At 37.9% G+C, this 20,324-nt stretch overlaps 1 protein-coding gene across 2 annotated transcripts in view; it reads right to left on the reverse strand.

The window, feature by feature from the left end:
• Nucleotides 1-20,324, reverse strand: part of DTNBP1 (dystrobrevin binding protein 1) — a 183,982-nt gene that overhangs the window by 58,818 nt on the left and 104,840 nt on the right. For both annotated transcript variants that reach the window (XM_049884328.1, XM_049884337.1), the window contains exon 7: nt 14,543-14,565. In XM_049884328.1, coding sequence (XP_049740285.1) covers nt 14,543-14,565 — 23 coding nt within the window. The remainder of the gene's footprint in view (nt 1-14,542; nt 14,566-20,324) is intronic.

The raw sequence follows: 20,324 nt of genomic DNA on the forward strand, positions 1-20,324 counted from the left end.
TCCTAATTGTCTACAATGCAGGTATACTGCTTTCATAGCCATTTTTTAAAAAAAAGATTAGGGGTACTTACACATTAAAAAGATGTGGGCACGGTGGTTGAACATGAGTTAAACATAAGCTAAGCAGGTGAAAAAGTGGCTAAAAACTACGGTTAACAGTCACCATTTCCGGAGCACTCTGCAGCTCTAGGCACATTTTTTAAGGAGTATTGGAGAACTTGAGAAGAAGCCCTCAGATGATGTAAACAGTTCACACCTGACCACTAACCTAAAGGTTGGCAGCTCAAACCCACCCAGCAGTGCCACGGAAGAAAGGCCTGGCAATCTACTTCTGTAACGATTACAGCCAAGAAAACCCTATGGAACAGTTCTATTTTTTAACACATGGGGTGGCCGTGAGTCAGCATACACTCAGCGGTAACAGATTTGGTTTTTTGGGTTTGACTCGAAAACTAGCATGTGCCCAGAGGCAGGTGACAGGAGAGTAAAGCATCTCGAGGAGATGTTATGAAAAAGAAGGTTTAGGGAACTAAGACTCTGAAACTTAGGATGGGAGAGGAGAGCATGGACAGTTCAACAAACTGCATGGACAGTTCAACAAACTGTAAACATTTTTCGGAACTGCTCGCACAGGGGTTCTATGTAGGATAGGGTGCTAGGTTACATGGCTTAAAAGATTTTTCTAAGATATTATTCCGGAAGCAGAAAATGGGGACACTGCAGGCAATCCTTTCAGGACAGTTACTAGGAAATCAGTATCTGAACTCAAAAGAATTATGTATCTTTTTACATGTCAGACTCAGGCCCAGTGTGGGGAGGGAGGCTGCTGGCCTTAAGAGTCTTTTCTCCAGTTCTGTTCGGAGTCTCACCCCACATCTCAAATTCAGAGGAACCCTCCAGGGCTCTGCAGCATGAATGAAGTTGTGTCTTTTACACTGGGTGGGTGCTTGTTTTTGTCTCTAAGACACCCAGGTATGACAGAAGGAGAGCTACAAGGCAAGACCAGTTAAAACCAAGTTAAAGGTGAAAGCTCAATAAGCTATTTAGCTTATTAGTCTAAAGTCTGTGAACTGAAATCCACCTGGAAGAGAATGGGAAACGGACTAGATAAATGCAATACCTAAGAAAAAGTCAACACAGAAGATTAAATTTTATTGTTTACTTTTCAGCACTTCCCAGGAATCATTGTGGTGAAGTGAGAAAAACCCAGGTTTTGAAGGCAGACATTCCTGGGTTTAAATCCCTGCTCAAATGTAGGCTGGGTGACGCAGGGGGCTTTTTTGACCTCTCTGGGTCTCACTCTTCTCATCTTACAAGTTATTGTAATACTAAATGAAATACTGTGGTACTAAGATATCAAATCACACAGCTAACACACTATAAATGCTTAGTGAGTAGTAGTTTCCTTCTTTTCTGTATTATAATTTTAATAGAAATAACAGAATTATATTTGATAGTGATAGGGCAGGTATCTTCTACCACACTAGTTTTATTAAATGACAACAGCAGCAAATTCTGACCGCCAGCTCACATATTCAAATATTACTGCTTATTTTTTGATCACATCATTGAAATTACTGACAGTTTTTATTATAATATTTATATTTTTCAATTAAAAATAAACGTAAATAGAACCGATGAGTCATCTTTAAATAGGTTTCCAACTACTCAATTCTTTTATCTAAAACTAAAAACAAAAAAAACTTGTTGCATCACGTCATTTCCAACTCATAGTGACCATATAAGACAGGGGAGAACTGCTCCATAGGGCTTCCAAGGCTGCAATCTTTACGGAAGCAGACTGCCATATCTTTCTCCCACAGAGTTGCTGGTGGGTTTGAACAGCGTACTAATAAGTATCCTATTCTAATACTTTTTGTCTTACATACATACTTTAAATAATGTCTAAGAAAAATAGAAAAGTGACTTAAACAGCTCAATATTGTTCCAATGTTTCTTGAGTTATTTGCCTTACCTAGAATAAACACGTTTTTAGTCCTCAAATATAATCCAATTAACCAAACTTCATACATCTTTATTTATGGTATCCTTTCCATGAGCATGGCAGGTCCTTGGGTGGCACCAATGGTTTGCACTCAACTACTAACCTATAGGCTGGAGGTCTGCACCTACCCAGTGGTGCTGCCAAAGAAGGGCCTGGCAATCTCCTTTCATAAAGATTATAGCCAAGAAAACCTTATGGAGCACTTCTATTCTGTAACACATGGGGTTGCCAAGAGTTGTAATCAACTCCATGGCAATGGGTTTGGTTTTTGTGTTTGTTTCCCATGAGAATACCTCTACAAGGAAACCCAGATGAATATTTAAGTACAAGGCAGAGTTCCTCAGGTCAGCTGGCCCCTTGACTTCTCCCTTACCCTGGAAATCTATAAAAACCATCAGGTAACTGCCAGTCTTCTGAGAACCTACAAACTCCATCAGCGGCCAGCAACAGGATAAGCCTCCAAAGAGCTGAGACAAAATCATGAAGCTCCATATGAATTCAACAGATAAAACCTGTTTTTGAGCCTGACAGGTAACATTTTCATAGAACTCTCCTTTTCATGGTACTGGCATTTAGTTTTCTGAAAGGTATAATTTTTGCTGTCAAGTTTGTAACATGTTCCAGCAAAAAGGTAATGAAACAAAACAGCTGTAGTTGTTCATGATTCTAAACACACATGATACACAACAAAAAAACTGCCTCGATACATTTCTAAAATATTCTATTGCTATAATTACTGATCACACAATAGTGGTATATAATCACTATAAGAAATCTCAGAAAGGTAACAGGCATCACAACCCTAATCTCAAAAGTATTTTTGTGCAGTTTACTATTTAAACAAGCTGCTAGAGTTCCAATTCCCCTTCAATATAAAACATTATTTTAGAAAGTTCTGGTGATTTATCAGGTCACACCACATATGATATCTCATGAAAGGGTAACAGAATAAAGAATCAACTAGGTCTTAAAAATAAACTGTCTTGGAGCCAAAATTGACAGACAGGATATAAATATTTCTGTACTAAAAGACAGAAATACTAACTGTATTTAAACACTAACATAGAAACATAAGCCAGCTTTTTAGAAATGAATATTTACTTCTACACACTTACATGTGAAAAATTTTATATTGCTAAAGAAGAGCAGAAACTTTAGAAACCTTGCCAGTATTCACCAACAAATAGAAATTTTCAGGGAATAATTTCTTAAGTGAATAACTACATTTTTAAAAAATTTTATGGCATATTCAAATCTTCACTCTCAGAACCATTTAGTATGACTGAGGGAAGAAAAGAAAAACATGTCATTGATTACATTCCCCATAAATACTTTAAAAAGAAACAAAGTTCTTACTTCATTCATTCTTACCAGTTTTTCCCTGGACACTCAGCAAGCAAATAATAAGCAAAGAAGTGGTAATACCTCATTAGAATTCCGCTCCATTGTTGCTCCAATTTTATAATGAATTCCTGAGCTGTCACTGTAATTCAGTTAATGATATGTCTGTCTGAGGTAAATGACTTTCAGTTTGCCTATATTCTACAAAGATAGACATGAGAGAGGGAGAAAAAGAAGGAACTTTTCCTTTAATTCCAGTTTGATTTACTTTATTCTAATTGGTAACCTCAACAACAGACTACTGTGGCAGATGAGAGATGAGGGACCACGTGCACTTCTTTTCATTTCTTCCTTTGAAAACAAGTGGATTTCTACCTGACAGGGCACGGTGCGTAACATGTCACAGCATATGCCATTTTAAAGGCACCATACGGCATTTTAAAGTTCTTCCTCTGTTATCTCTATCGATGGAATAATAAATTATTCAACAACAACAACAAAAAAAAATCCAGCAATATTTAATTTCCTGTAGTAAGTTCCGAAGTTCAATAAAAAAAAAAAAAAATAAATCCTTGCAAAATACATACATAAAAGCACCACACATAGATAGCTGCTAAAACCCTGGCCTCTGGCCAACAGGGAATGAAAGGGTACACTGAAGTTCTGTATAATTATACAAAGAATACATATATATATTTAACTTTTATGAAACATTTTGACATTTTCAAAACCCATTTTGAAAATCACCCATTTTAGACTAACGCGTAGAGTAGCATGGAATAAATTTTAACTTTACAGTATCACTGGATATGGCCCACGTATTTAACTATATTAACTGCTTCTTAGAAAATGAACATACTAGCAGCAAGGGATGTTGAACGGGTTTTATGGAGCTGCACCCCTAAGAACTGGACTCGTTATTAAAACAGCTGGCATTGCCTTCCCGGTATTTTACATTTATCTTTTAATATAAAATGCTGCCTCATTAAAATGTCTGTCTGATGAATTTCACCTGATAGGTCATAAGATCCAATATTACAAAAGCAAAAGTCCTAGATTTCCATCCCACGTTTTTTACTTGTTAGCTTTAGGAATTAATGAATTATTACCTCTTGGTAACGTAAAGAAAACTAATAATGCTCTCGTTACAATGTACTGCTTATTGGTTCAAATCAAGCTGCAATTTAATTTCTGCTTTTTCTAATAATGTATCATCTGCATGCCGTACAAATGCTGCAATGTACCCAAGCACGGAATTAAATTTTTTAAAGAAAAGCAGCTGAGGAAAACATGAAATAAAGTTCCACCTACAGGGACTCCTCTGACTATTTTCGGTGGGTCCGGGAGCTGACATGGATGTGAGAACTGACAAGTGCGCAGCAGCTCAGGGCTGGTCCAGGGAAGCCTCCAGTTAGCAAGCAGCTCCACGGAGGTGCATCCTCTGGGATGGAGAACAAAGGAAGTGAGGCAGAAGCTGGAAGCAGATTTTTCCAGACAAACTGTAGAAAGCCTGTTAGTTTTCTTCTGATGGCTTAAACAGACGTACGTCGGAATCTACTGCCTCTGTCAAAGCCCAATGCAAGCTCTCAGGGGCTCCGGTGTACAAAGATGTGTGCACAAATGTGGACCGAACCAAATGCTGCTCAAAGCAGGGGAGGGGGGTTGAAAACACACTAAACCCATCTGAATTTGTAATCTAGAAACAAAGATGCATAATTAACATAGCAAAACAGAGAAGAAACCTTGCTATCTGAAAGTAAAAAAAAAAAAAAATTAAGGATATAGTTCATTTCCAAACACATAAAGTATCTTTAAATTTCCCTCACTTCATTCTGATTGTAACTTTAGCCTAAACATTCCTTCAAATTCAGCAAACACTAACCAGTGACTTGAAATATGCTATGTATTTTTAATAAGTATCTTAAATCATCAAAATTCCAACAGTTACAAACACTTGTCAGCAGTCTTTTTCTGTTTTTTGGTCGGCTCTGAATTATAGCTTCATCAATCAACCTCTATCTTCAACCTCTCACCTTCTACTGCCCCTTCTCACTTTTCATATAAAGGCACTCAAGTTTCACCCAAATTAAAAAAAAAAAAAAATCCTCCCCTTAACCCTTCCCTCTAACTTCTATCCTTCCTCCCCTTAGCCCGCCCTAGCTTTTGAAAGTACGGTCTCAACTTCCTCATTCACTGAACCGGTCATTCCCAAATATTAAGTACCAATGTGCCAAGCACCAGGGTCAGAAGGGTGAACAAGGCAGAACATTCCACTGATTTCGTAATCCTCTGCCAACCTGTTTCCAACTCCTACCCTACCGGCATGTGCGCTATCTACACACACACACCCCCATGCTGCTGAAATTGTTCTTATTAAGGTCACCAATTAGCGCTTAACTGCCAAATTAAATGAACCTTCTCAGACTATATTTCACTGTGCCCTTTTTGCAGCAATATGACACTGCTTCTTGACATTTCCTTGACATGTTCTCCTTCCTCAGCTTTAACACCACACTCTTCCCCTTATCTCAGTGGCCGACTGTTCTCAGCCTCCATCATAAGCAGCTCATTCTTTTCTTGTGCCTGTCCTGTGAATGTTGGTGCTTCCTAGATTTCCATCCATCTCCATCTTTTCTTATTCTTCCTGCTCTCTCCAGGCAACTCCATCCAAACTCAAGGTTCCCATTCCCACCTGTATGCTGACAGCTTCCAAACTGAGCTCAGATCTATCTCCTGAGGTCCAACTGTCCACTGGACACGTCATCTGTAAAGTCTCAGACACCTCAAATTTAAAATGCTCAAGACAGAATTTACTTAACAAATTATGCTTACTTAAAAAACGTAAGTAATACATTTAATAAACATACATTTATTAGGAATAAATTTAACAGAAGCATAATACTTATATGTTGAAAATTACAAAACACTGCTGAGAAGAATCGAGATCTAAATAAACAGAGAGACAGTCTGTATTCATGGACTGTTAAGATGGCAATTCTCCCCAAGCTGATCTATAGATTCAATGCAGTTCCTATTAAAATCTCGAGAGGCATTTTTTTTTAGAAATTGACAAATTGATCCTAAAATTTATACAGAAACCAACGAATTTAAAATATTCATATGTATTCTGAAAAAGAAGAAAGTTGGAAGACTTATATTTTCCGATTTAAAAACTTAATACAAACCTACAGTAGTCAAGGCAGTATAGTAATGACAATAAGGGCAGATCTGATGGTCCAGAAAAGTACAGGTATGATCAACCGATTTTCTACAAAGGTGTTGATGCAATCCAATGGAGGAAAAGACAACCTTCCCCACAAATGGTTCTGAGACCACTGAATATCAGTATGTAAAAAAACTTAGATGCTTACTCACACAACACACAAAAATTAACTTAAATGTATCATAGGGAAAAAATGGATCATAGACTTAAACGTAAGAGCAACAATAACAAGTGTTGGCGAGGAACAGGGGAAACTGGAACCTTCATACATTGCTGGTGGGAAGGCAGATGGTACAACCACTTTAGAAAACAATTTGGTAGTTTCTTAAAAAGTTAAACATAAAACTTAACCATTTGACCCAGAAATTCCACTCTTAGCTATCAACCCAAGAAAAAAAGAAAATATATGTCCACACAAAGACTTGCATATTAGCGATTATAGCAGTAACATTCATAAGAGTAAAAAACTGGAAACAATGCAAGCGTCCATCAGCTAGTGAACGGATAAACAAAATAAGGTATATTCATATAACAGAATATTAATTGGAAACCCTGGTGGCGTAGTCGTTAAGTGCTACAGCTGCTGACTAAAAGGCTGGCAGTTAGAATCTACCTGGCGCTCCTTGGAAACCCTGTGGGGCGGTTCTACTCTGGCCTATAGGGTCACCATGAATTAGAATCGGCTAGACAGCAATGGGTTTTTTTTTTTCATGTTAATTAAAAAACAAAAAGGAACGATCTACTGACATACACTACAACACAGATGAACTTCAAAAATATTATGCTAAGTAAAAGAAGCCAAATGCAAAAAGACCACATATCGTATAACCCCACTCATATCAAATGTCCAGAAAAGGCCAGTCCACGGAGACAGAGAACACATCAGTGGTTGCCTGGGGGCAGCAGTAGGAATAGAAACTGAATGCAAACAAGCACAAAGGAACTTTCTGGGGTGACGGAAATGTTCTAAAACTAGATTATGGTGGTGGTTGCATAACTCTACAAATGTATTAAAAATTAGTGAAATGTCCAGAAAAGGCAAATCTATAGAGATAGAAAGCTGATTTACGATATCCTGAGGCTGGCAGTGGGAGCGGGGATGGACTGCCAACAGGCAGAAAGGGATCACTGTGGGTGATGAAAATGCTCTGAAACCGCGTTACGGTGACAGCTGCCGGAAGTCCACACATTTACTAAAAACCACTGAACTGTACACTTAAAGTGGATGAATCACATGGTATGTAAATTAAACCCTGACAAAACAGTTTTTTAAAAGTATTTTTCAATTTAGCTGACATCAAAATGTTTTGAACTTTTGTGGGGTTATTGGCATTTGCCTGAAGTCATTAATAAACTGATAATTTTACCCTCCCACCCACCCCAAAAAATAAAATCGACAGAATGCACTAACAAACCTGCTCTTTCACCTGTACTACACATGCTGGTTAATGAGAAAACTACTTGCCCAAATGTCCTAACCAGAATCCTAGGAATTCATCCTAGGCTTCTCAGAATGGTCATCAAGTTCTTCTTATTTTACCTACTCAATTTCTTCCATTTGTCTTTCTCTCCATTCTACCACTGCCTTAATCCAAATCTTTCTAATAGTTTCCTAACTAGTTTCTCTTGCTCTAGACTTATTCTTCTTCAATCTAACTTCTATACTGATGCCAGGAAACTTGCTCTAAAATATAAATTTGATCCTGCTGCCCTGAGTAAAACCTTCGGGTTCTCCCACTCCGTCCAGATCAGCTACAACGGTCACCTTAAGATTTTTGATCCTGCAACCACCCAAGAGCAAAAATTTCTAACATGCACCCCAAATGTGTATATTTACATACCATATGCACATATTCCTGTACTAACTTCTTATATAATATACATAAAAATAGTAATTTAAAAGGATGACATAAAAAAGAAACATAAATAGAAGCTCCAATTTTCTCCTCCACTCCTATTGTCTTGCATACTTTCATTTCTCTTGGGAGCAAACTGGCCCAAAGGAAAAGGTCGCAGTCTTGTGCATGACATGAAAGGCTATGCATCGTTTGTTCCCTGCCTACGTCGCCAACTCCATCTTTCACTGCTTCACCCCACACACCATATGCTTCAGCAGTAACAAATTATTTGCAGTTCCCTCCTGTCTAAAACCCATACCCATGAAGAAATTACATTTCAACTTGTACTCTCAAGATAAAATAAACATCTCTGCATCTTTGCAATTGTCCAGAGCTCTTCCCAGGATGTCCTCTTCAGCCTGGTAAGAACTCATCATTCAGATCCAGCTTAGTGTCACTCTTTCTAAATAGTCAATTACTCCCATCTCAGTCTGCTTATTTTCACTGTAGTACATTCTTATAGTAAGGAGTCCCTGGGTGGCACACATAGTTAAGTACTCGACTGCCAGCAGAAAGCTTAGCAGTTTGAACCCACCCAGAGGCTCCTCAGAAGATAAGCCTGGCAATCAGGTTCCAAAAGGTCACAGCTTTGGAAATTCCATGGAGCACAGTTCTACTCTAACATATATGGGGTTGCCATGAGTCAAAATCAGCTCGATGACAGCTAACAATAACACATTCTTAGAGTATATTAAAATTAAATTTGTCCGTCTATTCTATAAGCCTGTGAGTTCCTCGAGGACAAAGGCTCTGTCAGAGTCATCACCGTATCACCCAAACTGAGTCCCCATCACTTAACTATTGTCAAATGACTGCTGGATAGTTAAGGCCTTAAATGTAAGCTAATTCTTGAACTGAAACAACAAATTCTACCCAAGTTTACCATCTATTATCATCATCCAGATTTGTGACATGTTAAGGGCCACCCAAGTCAGTAGTATGCAAAATTCATATCCAAGAGTCATCCAAACAAGCGAGACTTCTAACCTTAGTCTCTGAATTCTTTGATTTAGATCACCAACTCAATTTGGTAACTTCTATTATTTTTACTTGAATTTAACCTTCTTCATCACTGGGAATTGTTCCACCTTCAAAATTTCAAACTGAAATTCCCTTCTTTGACCACAAAATCCAACTCAAGCACTGAAAATATTCTTGGTCTTTATGATATACACCATCCCTAGTACCTCTAATCCTGTTTATTTTGCTGGTCTAGCCAGGCCTCGCCTCTCCTCCCCAGCCTAAACTCCACGGCTAAGCACTTTCAGCACACTTTTTTTAGCACCCAAGATGACCATCCCCATTGGACCATCATATATGCTCTTCACCAAAGTAATTTGTTTTGGCTTTTGTTTTTGCTTCTGAGTATAGCTCAGAATTCAGCTATCCTTTCTCAGGTGGATTCTCAAAAATGATTCCTCCCTCCACATTAATTTTCTGCTATATTATCAGCCATCCTTCTCTAGGGTTTCAGGGAAAGGGAAGAATGACCTACCTGTATATCATTTCTTTCTACCTTCTCTAGGACTGCAATCACCTCCTTTAACATCTTCAATTTCACGTTTTTCCCTGACCTTAACCCTGATTCTATCTGAGGTTATCTTTTCATTTCGTTCCCTCAGTTCATAAAAGAATAGTTAGTTCATGCAGACTTTACTTCCTAACTTCTCATACATATACTTCTAACATGCAGCCTGGATTCTCCCTCTACAAATAGCTCTTTCTGAGCACCAATTACCTATTTACTATCTCATACATATATTTTTATTCTGCTCAGCTTCTCTGTATTATATAGCTGATACCCATTTCTCCTTTAAATTTTCTCCTTTCTGGGCTTTCTAGGCACTAAATTGTCTTGGCTTTCCTCCTATTTCTCAGATCACCCTGGCCTGGTCCTTTTCACTAGCTCTGTTTTCAAGAGCTAAGTCTTAAATGTGATCATACTATATCATGCAGGCTTCAGCTGCCTTTTCCATGGGCTAGTCACATTTCTGGCATGCTCATGGAATTTTATATTGAGTAGGGAACTACACCTCTTATTATGATACGATTGGGACCTATATTGGTCGTTTAATTAAAAAAAAAAGCAGTTAATGTAGGAATCCATTAAAATATATACGTGAACATTTTAGTTTGAAATATAACCATATTAAAAAAAAATTCATGAATTCTTTAAGCATGGGTCCCACTGACCAAAAATTCCTGCATAAATCACCCATCTGTATTACACTGGATAAAATTTTCACTCTATTTCTTTAAAGTAGAACAGAAATTTAAGACACGTTCTATAATCTGTATATAGAATCTTGCAGGGTTTTTATGATTTTTTTCCCCAAATCTTTTCCAATTCTTAAGTATGCCTTTTCCAGCAATTTTTTTAAAAAGCTACTTACCTATGAAAACGCTGGTGGCGTAGTGGTTCCAAGCTACAGCTGCTAACCAAAAGGTCGGCTGTTTGAATCCACCAGGCGCTCCTTGGAAACTCTATGGGGCAGTTCTACTCTATCCTATAGAGTCGCTATGAGTTGGAATCGACTCGACGGCAATAGGTTTGGTTTTGGGTTTTTTACTTACCTATATTAAGTCTTTCCAAAGCAGCCAATTTAGTTTTCTCACAAATGATTCTCCTCAACTCTGAGGTTTCATCATTTTACCTAATATTAATTAAATTGCACATTACGATAGCATGTAACTCTAGCATAAATGAGTTTAGGAGCAAACACAACTCACTTTGGGTAAGCATTCAACTGAACTGGTAGAAGCAGAAGTATCTGGATGTACTGGAGAGCAGTCTACCAGTCATGAGCATTCAGCACTCTGTGGGTACCAGTCGGTATGTTTTATCGACAAAATGGAGAATGATGGCTAATTTTGAAGAGGCACTTGAGTGAAGGTAAAGACCAAGACTGCACATTAAAGACATGTTAAGTCAGGGATCTTATGGCAGTAAGAATGATACCCAATCCAAACCTGGATATTCTTACCTCTACTCTTTTCAGTGGTACAATACTTCTAGACTTGCACTTGAAAAATCTTAAGAGTAATTTTAAGACTTATATATAGGATGATAATCTTTTGAAAATTAAAGTGGAAACATAATAATTCCTGAACAACAAGCATGTCTGCCCACGGCAAATTTCCCATGTCTTTAAGGACTGTGAAACCTTTAGTTACTTTACATGTGCTTATAATAGTGAAAGTTCTTCCCCATGGAATGATAAAATTAGGACTTTTAAGGTCCTATTCTCCTCTTTTTATAGGCTAATATTCAAGTGACTGCCACTGGAAAAGTTTAAAGGAATGCAGTATTTGAGGAACAAAGAAAACCTTCCTGCTGCTAGTAGTAAAATACAAACAACTGGTTTTAATAATATTGTAGATATTTGCTGTGTGTGGCGTAAGAGTGGACCTAACTCATTAACCCCAAAGCAGTACAGATGGGAGAACCCAGAACTCAGTGAAGGATACCAACCTATATTATTAACTTTAGGGGTTACTAACTTTGGGTTTGGAAACTCTGGTGGCATAGTGGTTAAGAGCTATAGCTCCTAACCAAAAGGTCAGCAGTTCGAATCCACCAGGCACTCCTTGGAAACTCTGTGGGACAGTTCTACTCTGTCCTGTAGGGTCATTATGAGTCGGAATCAAATGTATGTTTTCCCAACTTAGAAAAGAGCTGCTAAACACAACCAAAAGTTGGGGGTGGGGGGGAAAAAACACACAATTAGAGGAAGTAAAACTTTTTGTTTTCTTGTACTTTGAAAAAGAAAAACAAAGGCAATGTTCACAAAATAATAAATTGTTACAATATGTTTGAATAATTTATTTCTGCACGAATGCCGTGGAAGAGTAGTCATATTTTTCTTTTTTTTCTGGTTATATACTATTCATGCTTTTGAGATATTAGCGAAGTACTCAAGAAGAAAGAATTTTTAATGAATATTGATACTAAAAAAAAGAGACGAGATGCAATAATCAATTTAGAGTTTGTTCAAAGTTGAGAGCTAACTGGCCTGTGGGTGGGTGGATCTGACAGCTATTAAATGACGCATATAATTATGGATGTGTGTATAAACAAGATATTGCAACGGAAACTGAATTATTCTATCAAGTAATATGCAACTCTACCTGACCTTCTGCATCCTGCTGGTTTTTTCTTTTTATTCCGTGAATACTGTCATACTATAAAAAAGAACATCTCAGTACTGAGAGGCAAATAAAACTGACATTTTACATAATCTGTGTCCTTGCCTGTCTTTCAGTGTTAACTTGATTGGCCCCCCCCACCCATCTCTTACCATTATATAAGATGCTAAACTAGTCAACCAAAAGAAAGAATGAGAGAGAAAAAAACATTTTACCAGAATTTCAAACTACTGATGAAAAATAATGTACATGGGTAGTGGTTCACAAATGGAATAAGAACAATGATAGCCACGATAACACGTCACATGATCATTTAACACCAACCTCAACAAGCTGGCCATGAACTTAATCATTTACTACAACTGCAGTCAGTCAAATAGAAATTGCCAAAACAACTCTGTTTGCTTACAGCCATACTAGGAATAAGCCCTTATATATTTTTTCCTGAGGGTTAGTCATTTTTTCTAAAACCATCAAACAGATCAAACACATAAACAATTCCACTAAGAATGATATACCAGAGCATATTTAATTATTCAGTAAATCTAAAGGTCAATGCTAGTAAACATGTGAAATATAATTAAGCTTGAAGCAATTAAATCAGAAGTGATTTAAAAAGCAATTCAAGCAGGACTTCAAACCAGTTCTTCTGGTTGGAACCCCTGCTGAGAATCTGCATTTCTAACAAGTTCCCAGGCAATGCTAATGCTGCTGGTTAGGGACCAGTTCTGAGAATCACTAGTAGCGCAGTGGTTCTCAAAATTTATCATACTAAGAATCACCTGGAGATCTTGTTAAAATGTACATTCTGATTTAGTATAGCTGGGGTGGAGATGCAAATTCTCAGCAGGGGTTCAAACAGGAAGGAACCAGTTCAAAGCCACGAATTCAAGTCTTCCTGCTCATTGAAATAAGTCTCTCTGAGAATGGTGATTTCTACTACTTAATTGCAAATGAGTAATTGGGAACCTAAAGACAGAATATAAGAAGAGTGCTCCTTAGGAGGATAGAGAGCGTGCATCTTGCTTACGTTGGACACGTCAGCAGGAAAGGCCAATCCCTAGAAAAGGACAATGTGTTTGGTAAAGAGGAGAGTCAGCAAAAATGACAGAGACTCTCAAGGAGATGGACTGACACAACAGACTCAACCATACCAATGACTGTGAAGACGGCACAGGACCAGGCTATGTTTCTGTTATATGTAAGGTCATCATGAGTCAGAGCCAACTTGGTGGCAACTAAAAAAAATTGAAAAATGGCAAATTGGAAGGGCCTTGAGCTTCTGGAAAGCAAAGCGTGTGGTTTTCCCTGTTTTTCACTAGTGCTTCTCCATGACCAGTAAGGGGCAACAGGACCAAGAATTTTTCTTCCATGCTCCTCCTTCAGAAGTTCCCTAAATGCTGGGTGATTTCAGAATCATGGAATATATTTCATCAGAGCCTCTAATTTTACAGATGGAAAAACTGAGCCTGAAAAAGGTACGCAACTTAATCAAAGTTACAAGGTAGTGGCTGTTGTGGGTCCCAGTATGAAAAACATCTGAGGAGGGTCAAGTGACCTGCTAGGTCAGTTGCAGGGGCACATCCTTATCACCACTTCCTCTGTATGGGACCCATACTTTCCACAAAAGAGGCCAGAATCTTCTTGGACAATGATTCTCAGCAACCTCAAGGTTGGCAGGATCCCTTCCTGACATACTACTTATAATGGCCATTAACAGAAACTCTCACTTGGAGCATGTGTTATAGCTAAAAGATCAAAACCACCTGTGATGAAATAAAACCTACAAAAACAGTATTAAGGAAACTTTTACTTTTTGATATGAACAGATTTTTTTTAAAAAAGGAATGAGTTCTCTCATCATCAAGTGAGAACATCTGACATCAATTAACTCTCAACTACTTTTCAGAAAAGAATTAAACACATTACCTTTGAAGGTTTCAAGTTCCTTCCTGTAGGAAAAAAGAAAATGCAAATTTAAAACAATCTATTCCCAACAGAAACTGCTCTTACATTATCATAAAAACTTATTATGTACTTTAAATGCCCAGAGTGGTATTTCTGAATGCTCACCTATCAATTATGCTTTATAGAAATTACCAATGCCATCAACCTAAAGCAACTATTTTCAGTTATTTTGTTATTCCTCTACTAATTGCTCAAAAAATTCTACCAAATTTAAAGTATTAGAAGTATAAGAAAACATAGCATTTTAACACTAGCTACAAGCCATCTCATATATATTTTCCCTTTCAAATGAAAGGGGAAGGCACATATCAAAGGAGTGAGGTCCATAGTTCATCCTGCCATGAAAGGGTAAGCCTTGGGGAAGGCCTCTGGTTTGTCAATGTCAATCAAGGATGCTGCTGAAATACAAGGTTTCCCTGGGGAAATGTACAGCAGGAGAAAAAAGAACAAATGTAAAACAAAGTGTTTTTTTACAAAGAAGTCAAAGCAAGTTGTCCTTAGGTTTTCCCTTATAATTTTGTAATGTATTTGTTTTCTCATTATCAGTGCTAATAAAAATTAATTTTGAAGAGATTAAGTTTATTAGTAAAGGTTTGTTTTCCCACTCAAAATATAAGACATTTATCTTTTATTTGCACTCTAGATTTTACTAAAAATCTAGAGCTGTTCTGAATTCTCCTCAAACAACATTCGCAGTATTACACGCCACTAATTACAATATCCTTCACGTTCCCAACTAGTCAACTACACTTACAGCTGGTAGGAAGGACTGGCAAAGTGAAGGTCTTAAATCAGATGGCCATCACACTCTTTTCCAAACATACCTATTCCATACAATAATGCCCCAGCACCATAGTTCAATCACTAGAAAAGAGAAAGTTATTTTCAATCCCATCTTTTAAAAATTGTGCAATTGTCTCCTTTCAGCCAATAGTCCAACTTCATTTGTCAAAAGCTCAATAAGGCACAAATTAAACATCCCTAAAACCTGGTTTATACTAAAAAATGGGATGAAAGGCATTTGGGGCCTAACACAAAGGCAAGCTATCACCAGAGAACATCACCAGAGAACATCTTGAAACTACCTCCAATTTACTTCTCACTTGTGGCCTAACATTAGCAATTCCCTAAAGCCACTGATGGGGGTCTGACAGAACATTAAGTTCAATATTCTAATAAGTAATTCTTATTTCTATAATTACAATCATTAGAGAACTTCTTTGCTTTTCTTCTTTCAGAATGTGTAGAAAGCAAGATTTCTAAAAGTACCTCCTGTTTTTAAAAGCTGAAACTCAAGAGTAATAATTTCACACACATTGCTGTTCCCATGCCCCCATCCCTAAGTACCAACATCCATAAAACAAGGAACCCAGTGTCTATTACATTAATGAGAAACTGCCCAATTGAGGAAAGCCGTCTTTCATTTGGACAGGCCATGCTCATCCTCCAGCCTTCTGGCTCCTTCATCAAATCCACAGGAAGCCGCTGTTGAGAAAAGAGGACAGGCCTAACAGGGCGCTCTTTCTCGCATCCTCTATTTACCGAGTATCATGACCCAGAGCTCCACAACTACTGGTAACATTTTCAAGAAACTTCCTTTCAGAGAGCAAGTCATTCCTGTTCCCAAGTCCTAAGAAATAAGATTGACTGAGGTAGGGGTGATTCAGATAATTGTGGTTTTAAGTAAACGAATATTGTGGAACTTCTACAGAACTGATAAACTAAAACAGTAGCACTGAAATGCTGGGAATTTCATAATTTTTAGGGTGTGCTCCGTCATTTCTCAGAGGTAATAAGCATTTGGAAACACGGAAGATGTAGAGGATTTGAGAAGGGAAGGCAGATCAAGCAGAGGTAACAGTGAAAAATGAAGGCAGAGGCCAGGTTATCTTTAGGAAACAGTAGATACTTCAGAGCAGCAGGCTGAATGAAAAGAAAGTGGTAGGCAGTAAGGTTATAAAGGTAGAAGGTTCTAAGTGCCAGGCTACAAGGACCTGGTTTTATTTTTAGCAGGAAAAAAACATGAGTAAAGCTGTGCTTGAGGAAAAATACTCTAGCTGTGATGGGTAGCTGCACTGGCAAGAGAGAGGATAAAAAGCAGGCAGTATTTAGGAAACTATTAGAGGAGTCTGGGGAAAAGCTAATTAGCGCCTGGCTTGAGCAGCTTAAGTGGCAATGGCAATGAAGAGCAGGAGTCCTATTTAAAAAACGCTGTGGAGAAGACTCAACAGCCCATGGCAACTGATTAAGTGGGGATAAATGGAGGAAAGAAAAGAATACAAAAACTCTAAGGGTCTAGCTTGGATCACAGGAAGGAAGGAAAATTCATTAATACTAGAGATAGGAAACTTAGCAAGAAGAAGAGATTTTAGAGGGCAGTGCGTTGAGTTCCATTTGGGACTTTATGAAATGACCTGGGAGGCTGGGAAACTAAAGCCGGTGATGCTGAAGACAGGGTCCCCATCCCCTTTAGCCTACTCAAGGATTTAGCTTCTACAGGTTTCTACTCCCTCATTTCTCATTCACTCTTGAACCTATCCCAGTTTGGCTTCTGGACCCCATCCTTGCAGAGTCAAGGTCAGCCAACAATCATCATGTTGCCAGATTCAATGAACACTTCTCACTTTTCATCCTAATCCCTCAGCTGCATTTGACCCAACTGGCCATTCACTGAGATACTTTGTTCCAGTTTTTCTCCTGCTTCAGCTTCTTTTGCTGGCTTCTCCAACCCCCTTCCAGGCCACTAAATGCTAGACCACTGCAGGTGTGGTTCTGGGCCGCCTTCTCCTCTGAACTTAACATTCCCTCATAAGGTTATTTGATCCTGCTAAGAAGCTTTATATATCATCTATATGTTATAGACTTCCTGATTTATATTTCCTGTCTTGATCTCTTCTTTGAGCTCCACACTCATATACAACTGCCTATTTTGACAGCTCTACTCAAAAGTGGAGCAGGCTCCTCAAACATTCGCAAAGCAGAACCTACCCTTCTCCCAGTCTTCCTTCTTCAACCAGTATCGTTACTCAGTTGCTCAAGCTTTGATTTATCCATCACCACCATTCCATCGATAAATGCTATCAATTATATCTCAAAACATATCCTGAATTCATTTCTCTCCATCATCGCCATCAACCTTGTAAAAACATCCATCTTCTTATACTGAATATATTTAATCTTTATTGAATTAAATCATCCATTCAGTGAAAATCACTGAACTCTAGGAATACTATTAAAAATAATGCTAAGGTCTGGCCTATACACACTTCACAACCTCAAGAAACTTTAGTGGAAGAGACAGAGAAGCAAAGCAACAATTAAAAATCAAGGCCATTAAGCATAGAAAAGGATGGAATACTACCTAACTCATTCTATGAAGCCACCATCTCCCTGATACCAAAACCAGGTAAAGACATCACAAAAAAAGAAAATTACAGACCTATATCCCTCATAAACATAGATGCAAAAATCCTCAACAAAATTCTAGCCAATAGAATTCAACAACATATCAAAAAATAATTCACCACGACCAAGTGGGATTTATACCAGGTATGCAAGGCTGGTTTAATATTAGAAAAACCATTAATGTAATCTACCATATAAATAAAACAAAAGACAAGAACCACATGATCTTATCAATTGATGCAGAAAAGGCATTTGACAAAGTCCAACACCCATTCATGATAAAAACTCTCACTAAAATAGGAATTGAAGGAAAATTCCTCAACATAATAAAGGGCATCTAAAAAAAAAAAAAATTTTTTTTTTTTTATATACAAAGCCAACAGCCAACATCACTCTAAATGGAGAGAGCCTGAAAGCATTTCCCTTGAGAACGGAAACCAGACAAGGATGCCCTTTATCACCGCTCTTATTCAACATTGTGCTAGAAGTCCTAGCCAGAGCAATTAGGCTAGACAAAGAAATAAAGGGCATCCAGATTGGCAAGGAAGAAGCAAATTATCTCTATTTACAGATGACATGATCTTATACACAGAAAACCCTAAGGAATCCTCTAGAAAACTACTGTAACTAATAGAAGAGTTTGGCAGAGTCTCAGGTTATAAGATAAACATACAAAAATCACTTGGATTCCTCTACATCAACAAAAAGAACATCGAAGAGGAAATAACCAAATCAATACCATTCATAGTAGCCCCCAAGAAGATAAAATACTTAGGAATAAATCTTACCAAAGATGTAAAAGACCTATACAAAGAAAACTACAAAGCACTACTACAAGAAATTAAAAAGGACATACTTAAGCGGAAAAACATACCTTCCTCATGGATAGGAAGACTTAACATAGTAAAAACGTCTATACAATGCACTTCCGATCCAAATTCCAATGTCATTTTTTAATGTTATAGAGAAACTAATCACCAACTTCATATGGAAGGGAAAGAAGCCCCAGATAAGCAAAGCACTACTGAAAAAGAAGAAGAAAGTGGGAGGCCTCACTCTACCTGATTTCAGAACCTATTATACAGCCACAGTAGTCAAAACAGCCTGGTGCTGGTACAACAACAGACACATAGACCAGTGGAACAGAATTGAGAACTCAGACATAAATCCATCCACATATGAGTAGCTGATATTTGACAAAGGCCCAGTGTCAGTTAATTGGGGAAAAGATAGTCTTTTTAACAAATGGTGCTGGCATAACGGGATATCCATTTGCAAAAAAATGAAACAGGACCCATACCTCACACCATGTACAAAAACTAACTCCAAGTGGATCAAAGACCTAAACAGAAAGACTAAAACGATAAAGATTATGGAAGAAAAAATAGGGACAACCTTAGGAGCCCTAATACAAGGCACAAACAGAATACAAAACATTACCAAAAATGACAAAGAGAAACCAGATAACTGGGAGCTCCTAAAAATCAAACACCTATGCTCATCTAAAGACTTCACCAAAAGAGTAAAAAGACCACCTACAGACTGGGAAAGAATTTTCAGCTATGACATCTCCGACCAGCGCCTGATCTCTAAAATCTATATCATTCTGTCAAAACTCAACCACAAAAAGACAAACAACCCAATCAAGAAGTGGGCAAAGGATATGAACACACACTTCACTAAAGAAGATAATTCAGGCAGCTAACAGATACATGAGAAAATGCTTTCGATCATTAGCCATTAAATGCAAATTAAAACTACGATGAGATTCCATCTCACTCCAACAAGGCTGGCATTAATCCAAAAAACACAAAATAATAAATGTTGGAGAGGCTGCGGAGAGATTGGAACTCTTATACACTGCTGGTGGGAATGTAAAATGGTACAACCACTTTGGAAATCTATCTGGCGTTATCTTAAAAAGTTAGAAATAGAACTACCATACAACCCAGAAATCCCACTCCTCGGAATATACCCTAGAGATACAAGAGCCTTCATACAAACAGATATATGCACACCCATGTTTATTGCAGCTCTGTTTACAACAGCAAAAAGCTGGAAGCAACCAAGGTGTCCATCAACGGATGAATGGTTAAATAAATTGTGGTATATTCACACAATGGAATACTATGCATCGATAAAGAACAGTGACGAATCTGTGAAACATTTCATAACATGGAGGAACCTGGAAGGCATTATGCTGAGCGAAATCAGTCAGAGGCAAAAGGACAAATATTGTATAAGACCATTATTATAAGATCTTGAGAAATAGTATAAACTGAGAAGAACACATACTTTTGTGGTTACGAGGGGGGGAGGGAGGGAGGGAGGGAGGGTG

The sequence above is a fragment of the Elephas maximus genome, chromosome 1 (assembly GCF_024166365.1).
Source record: "Elephas maximus indicus isolate mEleMax1 chromosome 1, mEleMax1 primary haplotype, whole genome shotgun sequence".
Taxonomy (NCBI): domain Eukaryota; kingdom Metazoa; phylum Chordata; class Mammalia; order Proboscidea; family Elephantidae; genus Elephas; species Elephas maximus.